Below are 15,673 nucleotides of genomic sequence, written 5' to 3' on the forward strand. Positions count from 1 at the left end.
CGTAGTTTTTAGCTCACCTGAGCCGAAGGCTCAAATGAGCTTTTCTGATTAAAATTTGTCCGTTGTCTGTCGTCGTCGTCGGCGTCGTCGTCATAAACTTTTCACATTTTCATCTTGTTCTCAAGAACCTCTGTGCCAATTTCAACCAAACTTACCACAAAGCATCCTTAGGTCATGGGCTTTCAGGTCTGTTGAAATGAAGGGCCATGTCCATTTCAAAGGGGAAATAATCACAAAAATGCAAAAATAGGGTAGGGTCATTTAAAAATCTTCTCAAGAACCACTTGGCCAGAAAAACTGAAATTTTCATGAAAGCTTTCTGACATAGTGCAGATTTAAGTTTGTCTAAGTCATGGTCCCCTGGGGTTGGACGGGGCCACAATAGGAGATCAAAGTTGTACATACAAATATATAGGAAAATCTTTAAAAATCTTCTTCTCAAGATCCACTGAGCCAGAAAAGCTGAGATTTACATGAAAGCTTCCTGACATAATGCAGATTCAAGATTGTTCAAATCATGGCCCCCGGGGTTTGGATGGGGCCATAATAAAGTTTTGCATACAAATATATTAGGGAAAATCGTTCAATATGAGCCAAGTGACTCAGGTGAGCGATGTGGCCCTTGGGCCTCTTGTTAAAATTGTATTTGTTTTTTGAAAATAAACAATGATATGATTTGATTAGTTCAATAAGGTAATTGAAATGGGTCTATAAATAAACAGTTGACTTTAGCGTATGGTGGGAGGGGGCAAACATAAAAGCATGGTTAGGAATTGGTGCACTGCGGCAGTAAACTTAGGAATAAAGGGGCTCAATTTACTCCCCCCCCTTCCCCCGTGACCTCCTCCCCTCCATTACCCCGATCACTGCACCTATGTATCCTGTTTACGAATTTGTTAAATCTTTAAATTTTATTCATGTTGTTAAAGAAAGAGATGCATTGAATTACATGATAATTATATGTTTTCTTAATGTTGTAGGAAACCAAACAATATCTAACAATGAAAACATGGTGAGACGGCACAGTTGGGGCTCTACGAGATGTGCGATGTAACTGACTGATTCTTTAGAAAATTGTTCAACTTTCTTTTTACTCTATTTCAGTGAAATCAGGTTTAGAATGTCTCTAAACTCCCCGTTTCTTGTGTTATTAGCTCATGTTTACATCAAAAACCAAGCAAGCAGTCATGTTTAACCACTGTTTAAATGACTTAACCCACCTCTGCAGATTGGTTAACTTTGGTCAATATTTAACCATTGGTTAGGCAATTTAACCACTGGTTAACATTTGAGCAACATAATTTAACCAATGGCTAAAGGTTAACCGGTGGACAAGGGATTTAATCACTGGTTAAGCTTAACCAAGGTTTTTAGCAACCCAGTCCCGTTAGCACAGATGCGCATTAAATTTTACTTCGCATTAAATTTAATGCGAAATGAAATAATGCCCATTAGATTAATCCAAATTCAATAGCGTTCACACGGCGGTAATGCGAAATAATGCAACGCACATTAAATACGTATGTATTTCCGAATTAACGGGTGCACAAAATAAAAGAATGCAATATATTTCATGTACATTCAATTCAATGTTGATATATAGAGAGATGAATCTATCGTTCAAAGTACTTACATAATGTACATTTAATTGATCTACACACATGTATTTTCTTCTTATAAATTCCTGACCAGCATTCAATCAATCTTCATGGGCCCAGTTAACACATCAGAATTATGTATGACATGATTTTTATGGACACGTATTTCAGGTCTTTAATGAAGTCATATAATATTAAATTTAACCAAAAAACGGCAAAAATACACATTGTCATGGTTTATTTTTATCCTATTTATAAGCAAGGTTTTAAAGATTTTATCCATAGATTTAAAAAATATTAACAAATGACGTTTTCAATTTTCATTAATATTTTTTTCCTAAAGTATTAGAAGGTTTATATCTGAATCTTTTAGGCATGTGTTATTAGATATTTATATCATGCACCAAATCACAGTGAAAGTTTTACTCTAGAATCTCTTGCAAGCAATAGATTTCAAAAAAAAATATTAGCAAATAACGTTTACAATTTTCATAAATATTTTTTATTTAAAAAATTAGAACGTTAATCGTCATGTTTTCTTAGGTATTCATTTTATGTATGAAATTACAGCAAAATTTGAACGCTAGGGTATCTTACAGTACCAACGAGACCCAAACTGACACCCAAGCAATCCCAGAAATAAGTCCCGAGGGACTGCTTCCTGGGACTGCTTGGGTGTCAGGTTTGGTCTGGTTGGCACTGTATGTATGTAAAACTTATACGGTACCAATTTTGATGCACCAGATGCGCATTTCGACAAATAATGTCTCTTCAGTGATGCTCAACCGAAACGTTTGAAATCCGAAACAACAATGAAATTTTAGAGCTATTATAGGGGAAAACAGTGTGCCAAAAAAGTGGAGTCAAATTCGTCTAAGGATAAGAGCTATGCGTGAGGGAAATAATCCTTAATTTTGAAATGAATTTCTTAATTCTATAGCAGTAATTAAATATACATCCGTATTTTCAAACTAGTAACGAAGTACTTAGCTACTGGGCTGTAGGGACCCTCGGGGACTATGGTCTATTAAAAATGAGTTGTATATGTATGTCATGAAGTGGAATATCAAGCATATCCGATAGATGTGAAGTGAAAGTCTTTGTTTTGAAGCCATAATATAAGCGATGGATCTACTTGAATTAAGGCGACTGTTTTGTTCAACAACAATAAAAACCTTTTGTCTTCCCACATCTGAAATTAGCAAGAACTCGAGTTTCCAATTTCATGTCCATGGTATTCTTGAAATAATGTGTTATTCTCCTCTCCCTTTAATTTCGTGGTGTACGTTTAGCATGCACTCTCAAGATGAAAACGAATCATGCATCTTCTCAAACCGATAATCTGGTGTGTCCAGGGGTCTGTTTTGTATTGATTTTAGGAGTTATGAGATTGATCACTGTTCTTTATTTTTTACCTTTCATGTAAAACTTATACGGTATCAATTTTGATGCACCAGATGCGCATTTTCGAAAATGGTTTCTCTTCAGTGATGCTCAAGTCGAAATTTAGGAAATCCGAAATAGCAATAAATTTGTAAGATCTAAAAGGAAAACAGAGTACCAACGACTGCAGTCAAATTCGTCTAAGAATCAGAGCTATGCATGAGTAGATAATCCTTAATTTTGAAATGAACTTCTACATTTATCACAGCAATTAAATATACATTCGTATTTTGAAGCTAGTAACGAAGTACTTAGCTACTGGGCTGTTGAGACTCTTGGGGACAAACAGTCCACCTGCAGAGGTCTCCACCCATGGGTCGTAATGTAAAACTTATGCGGTACCAATTTTGATGCATTTTGGTGTCTATGAAAATACGTAGCTGTGATTTTTTTTAAAAATGACTGATCAGTTTAATTGATTTCAATGTGTCGTTAACAAACGGAAAGAAAAAAAAACAGAAACAAGAAGAGGGACTAACAACAATGGTTTGTTTTAACTATTTAGGAATTCTGACACATTTCATAATTATATTAAAGGTCAGGATTTTATATGATATGCATTTGTTCTAATTTGATTGTTCTTTAAGAGAATACGTCAATACTACGTGGGGATTATTATCGAAATTCAGGTTATCACTGCCTTGCTCTTTAATATCAAATTTTGAAGTATTTTCCTATTGTGATATATTCATAACCCCACCCCCCCCCCCTTTCCTTTAAACATATAAACGGGGGAATAAATTTAATGTGCTTTCATCTGATTTTAGATAATAAGGAAATTGTTGCTGCAATTGTAACTCCGATCGTTGTTCTTGGAGCAGTGATTGCATTTGGAATCATTTACTTTAGGTAAGATAAGATAATATAAACTACTGAAATATATTCTAATTGATGAAGAAGTCAGGATTCCATGGTCATAAATCAACTGAATCCTCTTGATATTGCTGAAAAATGAATCTTGAAAACATGGATAACTTTACAAATGTAAATGTTTATCAGATATGTAAGAATCTGCTACTAAGAATTTTCAATTGAATGCTACCTTTTGCTTTGTTTATGAATGACATTGTCTTCAAACTCATTTAAAGGACCAGAGCCACAAAGTACTAAAATTGGCCCTTTCACCAAAATAAATGAGACTTTCACAGTTGATGCTCTAGGATTTATAGGTCATAGAACAATTTATTTTATAACAATATCTTTTCTAGTTTTCGTTTTACAGTCGTTTAAACTTTGTGTTGTTTTTCAACAGAAAAGCTATATAACGTCATGATGTTGACGTTATGAGAATCACAGTGTAATACACAAATAATGGACGCATAGGTTAATATATATTTTTTGGGCTTATTCTGATTGTAAATCACAACTGTTAAAATACTAGGAACTTGTATATTTTCTATCACGATGTTTAAATTTGTGATATATTGCCCCCCCCCCCCCTTCCCACTACATAACACTACAATTTTTTCCCCGCTGTATTGGACATACATTTGTAATTGAAAAATCGTGATCAACAATTAAAATTCCTTGCAGTGAAAGGACCACAGCAAACAGTATTGTTTTACCGTCTATCTCAAAGACGAGTTGATATTTTCAAGTTGCATATATATATATCTATTTGTATCAACTTCCATTAAAATTGATATAATTGAGGATAAAAAAAAAAAGAGAGAGACAACTGTATAATTTTGATTAAACTTGAGTTATTATAGTAACTAATTACAAAAATGGAGTTTTCAAACTATTTTTTTTTTAAATAAAACACGGTGGACCTTGAAAATTGTCGGCACCTCTGAAGTCTTAATTTTCTGAGCGAGGTAGACATTTAAGTCCACGGAGATCTGACATCTGTGCCTCCTCTGTGCCACCGTGCACCTTCGTGTGATAAAAAAAAATACTAAGCGAAATATTAGTGGGTGAAAATTAAAACGTATAAAACGGCGACTTGTATATATTCATATCATTTAATGATATATATTATTGTAAATTTAAAATAGTAATTTAATTTTTAAAAATGTACCTTCACTGTCTATCTTTAAAGGATTACCATACTGATTTGATAACTTACTTAAATTGTTTACATGTTGGAGTTTGTTATTCGAAACAATTCATCTTAATTACCCTTAACTTATGACGTCCGTTCTGTATTAACTTTCCACGTTTATATGTTTGAAGCAGATATAGAGTGGACAGTGTCACTAAATGGATTTTAATTATCTCTAAGTAGAAACCTCAACATGTTTGTAAATCGGAATTATTTCTTGTATATAGATATATCAAGATATTGATATATATCCGTATGCAGACTTCCCCGCAGACGTTCACACCTTTATGAAACGCCCAAATTCTCGACATCCCGTACACAAACACCTGTACGTGTTAGTCGCACATTGTTTCACTGCATGAGCAGCACGAGTTCACCAAGAGAAGGATCATTTGACTTTGAAAATGAACAAACGAATATCACATGGTATAAATTGGCATTGATTTCAATTTGTTAAATAGCATGAATTATATCAGCTCAAAGAAATGTGGACCATAAAATGACAAGTAAAAGCATTGGTTTATTTGTGCGATTATTTTAAAAGATTGACATTTATATTAGTGCACCACATGTATTTTAATGCATAATTTTCATTGTAATTAAGAATATTAGATGATTTAGATCCGCTGTCTACATGTTTACAGGTAGTGTAGAAATATCAAAAAGTGTACAGTTGACAACGCGATTGAAATAAGAATGCGGACAATTTTTTGTTTATTCAGTGACTCACGAACTTACCCGTCTTCTGAATGAAAGTTATAGAACATACTATTTTTTTATATCAGTTATAACACCCGAAAACGGGGGCAAAAATCATCTTCGCTTGCCATGGGTTTTGGGTCCATTCTGCTCTTCGTGGGCTGAACACATTTTGCTATCGAAGATGGAAATTTTCTTTAAAATGCCTAGATTGTGCGCTTGCATAAACATGTATTGCGGTGGTAAAAAAAAGTCTAGTAAATCCAATGAAGTTGTAGTAATATAGATTTTATATTTATTTCATTTTTGACTGAGAGGGCGTTAGATAGCTAGGCACGTAACATCGGTTTAAAAAAAGGAGGGGGGGGGGGGGGCAGTCCTAACTCGCGCCAGCCGAATAATTTAACATGGAAAAAAAGAGAAATTAAATATATCAGAATGAAGTGGAATGGTTAATTAATAAGAATAATATTGTACATTTAAGATTTGATTAAACTTCCCGTACCTGTATACAATTACTGGTGCTCTCTCTCTCTCTCTCTCTCTCTCTCTCTCTCTCTCTCTCTCTCTCAGTTATAGATTCAGTACTGTTGTATAGCGTGTATGAATAGAAGCAACTAAAATGCAAATCGTCAAATAATGTTGTCTATATATATTTGTGTGTGAACTAATTGCATTTGAAACCGATATTTTAAAACATCCTTACAGTAGACTTGGATGGGTCCATGTGGCGATCTATCCACTGCACACTTAAAGAAATTGAATTTGGGAGGGGGATTGGGACAGTTTGAGTGGATGAAAACCACCACCGCCACCACACACATGTACACAATTTAAGGTTTTGAAGATTGGACAATTTAAGCACAATTTCCTGATGCTATTGTAGGCTGGATTATTAAATTAAGATATATTTATTGGCACAACACATGTCCAGTTTATTAATTGGCAAAACATATATAATATAGCATTCAGTCCGTCTGTCATAATTTAATTTTACTTGTATCACGCAATTTGATTTGTTGAGCACGCTGAAAAAAATATTTGTTTATATTGTTTAAATGTAACTTGACATTGGGACACACCTCCTTGACAACCAAGACGACACTATTTTTCCTTTTCTAATTTTACATTGGACAATGGAACACTGATACGTTGATAGGCCTTCGAACTAGGCCATGAAATTGAAAATCAACGGAATCAAACATGCACAATTTATAAATGCTGTACTGTCTTACCCCCCCCCCCCCAACCCCCCAAACAAAAAACAAAACGCACAGTCTTTGTTTACAAGTAAAGTTACATAAAAATAGAAAATAAAAAAACTCATGACATGTACAACGATATCATATGTGAAATCAAAACAAAACAAAACCAGTATATCGAGTATTTTCATATGGGGGTTACTTGATCCGCCTATCGAAGCATAAAATGCGTCATGAATATCTTACAACAGATGACGTCATGTCTCATCGATAACATGTGGATCGCTATCTATGAATTGCTTACATAATTTACTGTCGGATTTAACTGGCGGCAATGCTGCATGCTATGGTAAGTCATGTTGTAGTTTAAATCTGTTATTTTGAATTCATTTTTGCCTGACCAGGTCATGCTAATATTCAGCCCGAAACTTGGATGTACTGTAAATCAAAGAAGGACTTGCTCCCAATGTACGTAAAGTTAGGTTAAATAAAACAGTTATTTCGAATGTTGACAGTCTAAAGCTGCGTAGTAACACTTTTGTAAAATAAATAGAGCAAAAATTATTCGATATGATATCAGTACCATACAAGAATACTTGCGTGAAGCCTGAATATTTTCCGATATCCCAAAGCGAAAGAAGACGCCGCGCCATGTTCATTTCAGTCACTTGGCCTAACAGTTTCGGTAACTGTCGTTTCGTTCAATGATAATGTTTATGATAATAATGTAGAACTACCAAAATTGTACACAGTTTTTAAGCAACGATGCAATGAAGATGTATTGTGAACGACTTTAAAAGATGAAAACAACTAGGTATTGAAAATGAACATCTATAGTAAAAGGGCAAAACAAGCTGCAACCGAAAACTATTATTAGGAGAGGAAATTTCCCTTGCTTTAAAAATAAACATCGAATTAAAATGACCTATGTACATATACATGACACGAAATAAAAAATGTAGTTTCCTTCTCCATAAGATACTTAAACCAGCCATATTTTCTGTAAAATTCAAGTTTACCACCACTAGCGCATTATAACCGTAATATTTTTCAGCAATCCGGAATATCGTTTTTTTTTAAAATAAAAATAGTGCTCATAGCTCGCCCTAAAATATTTTTGCATTTATGGTCAATTGAAAAGGTGTATATTATAAAAATACTTTAAATATTTTGGGCGAGATGAAACCAGTATGACAAAACCTTTACAAAATAACCAGTTTTTGGTGAAAAATGACAGAAATACGGTACCATATCCGGTTCTAGTATGTATACAGCTTTAGTTGTGCTCCTATTTTTAAAATCTAACATGTTTTTTTAAGCCCCGGATTCTGATACATATTTATAACACCAATACTCCTATTCAACACTTACTTTCATTTTTATATATTTTAAGGGCCATAATATGGGGGTTGTGGCTCTGGTCCTTTATGGGATGTATACATGGTACTGTTTTTATAGTTAACATCTACTTTGTGATTCAGTTGATACCAATATTTTTACATGTGTAACTCCCTTGCAACAACTTATTGTTGTTGTAGGATAATGTATTTCCTCCATCTTTCATCCATTTTGAGTAAAGGTAATATAAGGAACAGTGACCAATCTCATAAATCCTGTAAAGAATCCAGAATTAAGAGTAGGGCAAACACGGATCCCTGTATACACTATTGAAGGATTTGACCAGTCACACAGGCCGTTAGCCCTATATCCTGATCAAGAGGTGAACTAATTAATATAAAAGACGTCAGACAGCATTCAATCTAAGGACATATTATAATTGGAAATTGGATAAACAAGATAACTCCAGTCTCTCCGTCGTCACTTTTTATTTATGTAGAAATATTCTGTTACCACCTGTATGTGGTGCGATATCTCTCAGCGGATTATATAAGTGAAGGCATGTTGTGAGTATGATCGATTTTCAAATTGAGGCACGATATCGACAAATAAGTTCATGTTACTTGTTACAAGGGTTTGAAGTCAAGCCATCCCGTTTGTAATAAAGTTGAGTTGTTAGTTTGCCATTTACATTTATGTTCAATGCAATTATTCAAATATGGTTTCATACGGACGACTCTTTGGTGTATTTCAGTTTGAATTCATTGGATATATCGAATCTACATGTGAAGGAAAATGAACATCGTTAATTAAGATAAAACGTGTAGGTCTTACATGTACATTTAAAAGTACCCAATTATGTCTTAATGTTGTATGGACTGCATTTAAATATCGTTTCCCGCATTAAATATGCAAAGGCAGTTTAGAGAAGATGTATATGTTTTTAATTGTTGAAAGCGATTGCTTCTCTTACCCCCAAACCACGAGTCCCATTTGGGAATTCAGTATTTTTCAAAATTACTTAAATTCTATGATGAATTATTTCCATAGGTATTTGGAGAGGAAAATTACTTTAATGTAATTAGGAACCGAATTGTTATGTAATTTGATAAGTTGTTAACTTTGCTTTTCATTTTGTTGAAAAAGGATTATATCCCGCTTCTGAATATAGCAAGATACTGGATTTAGCGGAACGTACTCTACTTTATCTATATCAAAAGGTTTATACCCATCCCAGACAAATGGAGCATATTATTGATGGGGTCAGACAAAAGATTTATAAACATTTTAAATGGTGTTTCGTCTAAGAGTAATTTGGGGTTTCTTTTTCAAAAAGTCAAGCTTTCTATATGCAGTGATTTATATCATGTATGTATTAATATAATCTGACCGACAGAAATCTCAAGAGAAAAGTAAGGTTTTTTTTTGTGTAGATACACACACTAGTTGGCTGACATTATGGAGAATATAATTCAGAATACTCAGTTTTTCTTAAAGATAAAAGAATACCGCTTTCGTTTTCTTAAGTATCAATTCAAATGAGCCATTTTAGATTACTAGTACAAACGATTAGCAAAAGTGTTAATAAATTTTTCTGGAAATTATGAGTTTTAGCGTTCAAACTTAATCCTAAATCAAAACACTTTTATATTATCATTAACATATTCAGGTCACCAAATTATCTCAAACACCATATAACGTATTGATGTTGTACATATCCGAGCCTTCATGCTATTTTCTATTACAATGTATATCAAATATATTTTCTATTTATTCCAAGGAGATGCAAAGGAAATGCTACAAATGAATCTACAAACAGTAAAAATTTGGAAGCAGAAAATTCCGAATCACATCAATATGCATGTGTGGATAATTCAAATATCATCGATAATGTTTATCTTGCGTTGGAGCATGAAAGCCATATTTCTGAGTTGGATAATACCACAAAGTCGGAGTCAGAAAACCCTTACTATAACCTAGCAGAAGGAGAATACAGCAATGTGCAAAATAAATGAATCAACTCTTACGTTTTATACTATATGTATCTTGAAAAAGATACTTTGTTTGAACAATTATTCTGAACTCATTATTGCTCAAATTTAAATGTGAAATCTGAAATATTTATTGATAAACATCTAGGTATAAATTCTATCAAAAACGTTTACCTAACACATTTTTATGATTCCAAGGACAAGCGCGGGGCTCGACTTGACGCCACCGTCTAACTTTTTACTTCCTAGTCAATGGCTAACTCATCGCCATACGATTTTGAGATTCCTTGAACGGTTTGGGCATACATGTAGGTTAAAGGGAGACTTGTCTCCTCGGGGAATATTCAACAATATATATCGACAAACACAAGGAATGCTTCTATCCACTGTGACAGAGTTTTGATTTTTTGACTGCCATTTGTTCTGATAAATATCAACTGATCATTTTGTTCTACTGTTTTAAACTTGGACTCTTCAGTGGGTGTTTTTTTATTTTTGGTTGTCAATGAAGAAAGTTTAATGTACTCGTTAGCAAATACATTTGCCTTAATGTTTGAGTCGATTCCTAGGCCTATTGGTCTAGCAATCCCAAATAATGCTGAGGTATGTGTGGTCGTTTGAGCAGGGGTTATATCTGTGGACGTGGTTTCCACTAGGATGATGACCCTGATGGTAGGTTGGTTTCCTCTCCATGTTGAGTACTGTCTAATTGAACACTGCTTGCTGACTCTAAGCTATTGTAGTTGGGTGTACATATCTATACTGTCTCTTGCACTAAGGGTAGAGTGGCTGCCGTGCAGTTTTCCATCAGCTAATGGTTCTCCTTTTAGCGGTTTGCCGGAGGCTCAATTAGCTAATTTCGCGGTCTCCTTCATCGTTTAGGGGTGAAATATATCTGTAAAAACGAGACTATGTAAAGTATTTTAATACGAAATGTCATAATATATATTTTTCCCCTTTTCTTTTTATATCGTATTTATGTTTATATACTAATTTTAGATGTTAATGTTATGTTTGTGTATGTCTTTTAATGCAGGGCCACAATGGAAACTAGCTATATGCTAATTTGTGTTATCCTGGATAAATAAAGGTTATTATTATTATCATTATTTCCACCATTGACATACTTTTTTAGTTATGACTTCATGATCATAGCCAACATACCGAGGCTATGATAGCAATTCATACAAACATAATCCTTCATTAGTAGCCACTCCGTGGCCGAGTGGTTATAACATTGCGCTCAAAATCACACGGCCTCTCACCTCTGTCGGTGCGGGTTCGAATCCCACTCGCGCCCTAAGTGAGGAAGTTTCCTAGTTTACTTTCGGAAGGTCGGTGGTCTCTTCCCAGGTATATTGTACTGGGTTCCTTCTTCCACCAATAAAAACTGGGCGCCTCCAGATAACTGAAAAATTGAAAAGATTCGCAGTTAGGACGAGGCTTTGCCGAATCTTGTTCCAGAGGTGGAATTTCCCTATCCCACACGAGTAAATAATGAAGGATAAACTTTCTCACATTTTACCTATAGTTTAGTGCATAAAGTTATGAGCTTTGAGAAAATTCTAAATTATCAAAATCCTCATTTGAAATTCGATGCAAAAACTAATTAGATAGGCAGAAAGAGCATACCTGAAAATGGTTTACACTGTAAGTGTAAACTAAAAAAACCAAGGTTGTGCGACAGAAAGCTACATACATTAAAATTTAAAGATAACAATGCAAAATATTTTTACTTTACCGTGTAACATAAATCATAAGAAATATGACGTCACGTTCAAATGACGTCGCAGCAGTGTGAGACAGAAAAATCTCACATGGGTAAAGTCGATATCACACCGGGGATAATGTGAGAAATAAATGTGTCATCAGCAATTAGCAGCCCGCGCTGCTACATGTATGACTCTGTTTTCACTTTAGAATGTGGTAATGGCTATTATGTGAAATATATAACTATGTATGGATGAAGGTTTGGTTATTAATGATATTTTGTAGCCAGAGCTACTGAATCATGGATATTTGTAGCCAGAGGTACCATTTGTACCATTAGTTTAATTGTAGCCAGAGCTACACCATATGTGGTAATACGCTCATGCAGCCAGGGCTACACATTGACATAGCCAGAGGTAATAGTCATTCAGGTGTTATCGCCACTTAAAAGATCAAGTCTTTATAGTTACCTAACCGACATGTGTCACCCAAAGATATCATCTCAGTCCAGGCATGGAGTCTAGAATTGTAGAGGACATACGTAAATACACGAAATACACGAATACTATGTTGGGCTACTTTTGGGGATCTGCTATAATTTGTACCAGCCTACCTAATTTGGGTGATACAGTAGTATATCTTGCCAATAGTTACGTGTGCAGGTAGATAATATAGCATATATGAAATACTAAATACTCACCGGGCTTTTAACATTGCTTTAAAAACATAAATAAGGAAAACAAAGATAATAACACATTATCACAAACTTCTAAAACTTTGCATGCGATTGTCATAGGTGTTACACTGTACTTCGCACATTGTATGCTAATAAACAAGCTCTTTTAATTAGTCAGACGCATCTGACATCATGGTTTTGAAGCAACACTAGCATGGTTTCTCAGAATGATGTTTCTTAATTATTTGAAATATTTCCGCATTACAAATGTGTTATGGGGAACGCCATCCGCCAAGACGTTGAAAGGATAATTTGTGAATCCTTTCAGTCGCCAGTACTCTATATTCGAACTGAGACATTGTTCTTTCAAGATGGCATTAGATCTGATAATCCGGGTATTATATGGAGCAGCACTGATATACCTCGTTTATCGTCTAGGCAAGGGTCGGATAATCGTGACCGAATGTTTCGATTTTCTAACTGTGTAACAAAAGAAATTAATCCATACATGGTCACATCAAAGGTCGTCTCTACTATCCAGGTCATAACCCCTAGAGTGAACAATGAAATTAGCTGGCCTCTGGTATACCACGGCAGAACTAAACTACTGAAGGTGGTTCCACTAATGCTAAAGAAATTTACTTGGGTAAGACGCTCGATGCAGAAGGTATACAGAGATACTCAATAAAACGCCGGATATAGGAGCTACTGAAGCATAAAATTGAAAATATGCGACACTGGTCATGGAGAGTCACGTGATTACATGTAAACGCATTCTGACAAAACAATGTTTATATATTGGTCCCTGTTCTTACATCAATAATGTAACGTGAAAAGAAAGAATTCAAATTAGGTAAATGATTCCGGACGTTCAAATTCGTGCGTATCTACTTAGAAAGTCTGTCTTCTCCTGATCAGAGGAACTCCCAGTGCAAAACACACAAAACATCAGAAGAGTAAGTATGACATTGTTCCGTTGAAGGTGTTACCTTGAGTCGTACTCGCTACTTCCTTGTGTCTTTTTGTCGTGCCAACACTAGATTACGCCGGGGTTTCTCGGTGAATATCTGCTAAACAATACACAAGGACACTTCTGTTATCAACAAATAGAAAAATGGCGACTGACGCTATCCCCGTGCACATGCGCACACAACATAAATAAAACTGTACAGTTAAGAACAGGTGTCAAATTGAAATGAAGAAAAATATCACAATGCATAAACATTTAATTTTCATAAATGTGTTTCTAGAAAAGTGGTCGTTTTCAATGAATTACACCGAGCGAAGCTCGGATGGGCTGAAGGCCCGTTGGCGAATCACGTCTCTAAAGGTAACACGTCAGTCCGAAATATATGCCGTATTCATTGCTTTTTTATGATTTTAATATTTACCATGCCAGGAAAACGTCAGAACCGGCGCCATTACGTAAACTGGAAATTCGTCGCCTCCAGTTGGAGGCGACATTCTCCGGCCAATTTTAAATACTTTAAAGTCGAATTCAATGTTAAACTCATAATTAATCAATTAAAGTATGCTTCTTCTACTTATCAATATCGATTTTATGGGTTATTCCATCACATAAACAGTCTCTTGAAAACATTTTAACAAAATGTCGAGCTTTCTTTTGAGTCACGTGACTCGTTCGCTCAAATGACAGCGAAAATTCGGTTGACTACAATTGTGCTTCCGTTATCGAATGTTGGAGTGATACTTTTTTTAATCGATATTTAGTAAGCATCATATTGAGTCATTGTAAATCAGCATGGTGCTATATGTAGGTCGGAGTCAAAAAAAAAAAATAATGTGTTGATGATATGCACAAAAATATTGCAGAGTAGAGGATTTTATTCCGAATAAGATCGCAGAGGGGTTTCGGAACTACATGTAACAAAATTTCAAAACCACATGTTCAATGTAAAGTACTTTAAAGTTTTAAATTGATAAAAAGATCACATATTTCAGTTAAATTGTTGCAAAAATGAAATGAATTTTTCACTGATTGTTATGATTCTCAGTTGTTGTCGTCTTCTAGTGCGCATTAATATTTGAATTGAGAAACCATGAGTTGCTACGGCAACGGTACTTTCATGCGGATGAGTGTGCACAATTATGTCGGCTCGTCCGATAATATACTTCAACGACACGAGTTTCATCTACTGCTTTTATTAACTGCAGTAATGTGAGGTAATTCTCTGCAAGAGATAATGACCAACTGATGATACAGGATATGATTGTACATCATTAGCATAAAACTTTAACTGTTTAAGCCAAGTATATTTATTTATACAGAGAAAAAGACAAGCAAAACCAGTTTAAACTTTATTTGGCGAGTATTGGCCGTGGCATAAAGCAAGAATTTGTGGGATGCCATTCAATAACAACTCATATGGGCAAACCCACACAAATAGCAACATCAACACAAAATGCAACATAATCAACAAGTTCAGAAATGACCACCCCGGGTTAACCGCGGATGGTTACTTAACTAGAGTATGTTAAATTCACCCAATATTTAGCTCAATTATGCAATGCATTATGATAAAAGCACTCATTTTTTCAACAGCAAGTTTCACCAAATCACAGAACAGTTTCAGATTCACTGGCAACACAATTGTGAATAGATATGGATCATGGGAGTTGTGATAATAGCAATCATTTGACAACAGTCACAGTTTCACAAATTCAGTCACAGTTCAATTGCACAGAACAGTTTCAAATTCACTGGCAATACATCAATACATATAGAATCAGTTGACTTGATGTGCACAAACGCCTCCATCACAAAAGATATGCCACGACAACATAACCTGAAACAGCTACCATCTCGTATACTAAGGCAAGGAACGAGTATCTGAAAAAACATAAAAAACAGAAGCCAGTATCCAGACCTTAAAAATTGTCCCTATAGCATATGGGATGGGTGGGTGGGATTTTGAACAGATGCCATAATACAATGGCTATCACAAAAAGAT

At 34.8% G+C, this 15,673-nt stretch overlaps 1 protein-coding gene and 1 long non-coding RNA gene across 3 annotated transcripts in view; one reads left to right on the forward strand and one right to left on the reverse strand.

Moving 5' to 3' along the window:
• Positions 1 to 15,673, forward strand: part of LOC125655765 (uncharacterized) — a 54,915-nt gene that overhangs the window by 15,380 nt on the left and 23,862 nt on the right. Inside the window, exons 10-11 of one of the 2 annotated variants that reach the window (XM_056143531.1) lie at positions 3,809 to 3,890; positions 10,105 to 10,792. The exons of the other annotated variant lie outside the window; for it this stretch is intronic. Coding sequence (XP_055999506.1) covers positions 3,809 to 3,890; positions 10,105 to 10,339 — 317 coding nt within the window. The 3' untranslated portion in view covers positions 10,340 to 10,792. Of the gene's footprint in view, positions 1 to 3,808; positions 3,891 to 10,104; positions 10,793 to 15,673 lie in introns of those variants that run through there. 2 annotated transcript variants of the gene reach the window in all.
• LOC125655792 (uncharacterized) lies at positions 10,083 to 13,818 on the reverse strand. Its single transcript, XR_007362883.2, has 3 exons — positions 13,691 to 13,818; positions 11,581 to 11,723; positions 10,083 to 11,210 (listed from the first exon to the last, which is right to left on the reverse strand). It is a non-coding gene; the product is annotated as an uncharacterized LOC125655792 (long non-coding RNA).

The sequence above is a fragment of the Ostrea edulis genome, chromosome 7, assembly GCF_947568905.1.
Source record: "Ostrea edulis chromosome 7, xbOstEdul1.1, whole genome shotgun sequence".
Taxonomy (NCBI): Eukaryota; Metazoa; Mollusca; class Bivalvia; order Ostreida; family Ostreidae; genus Ostrea; species Ostrea edulis.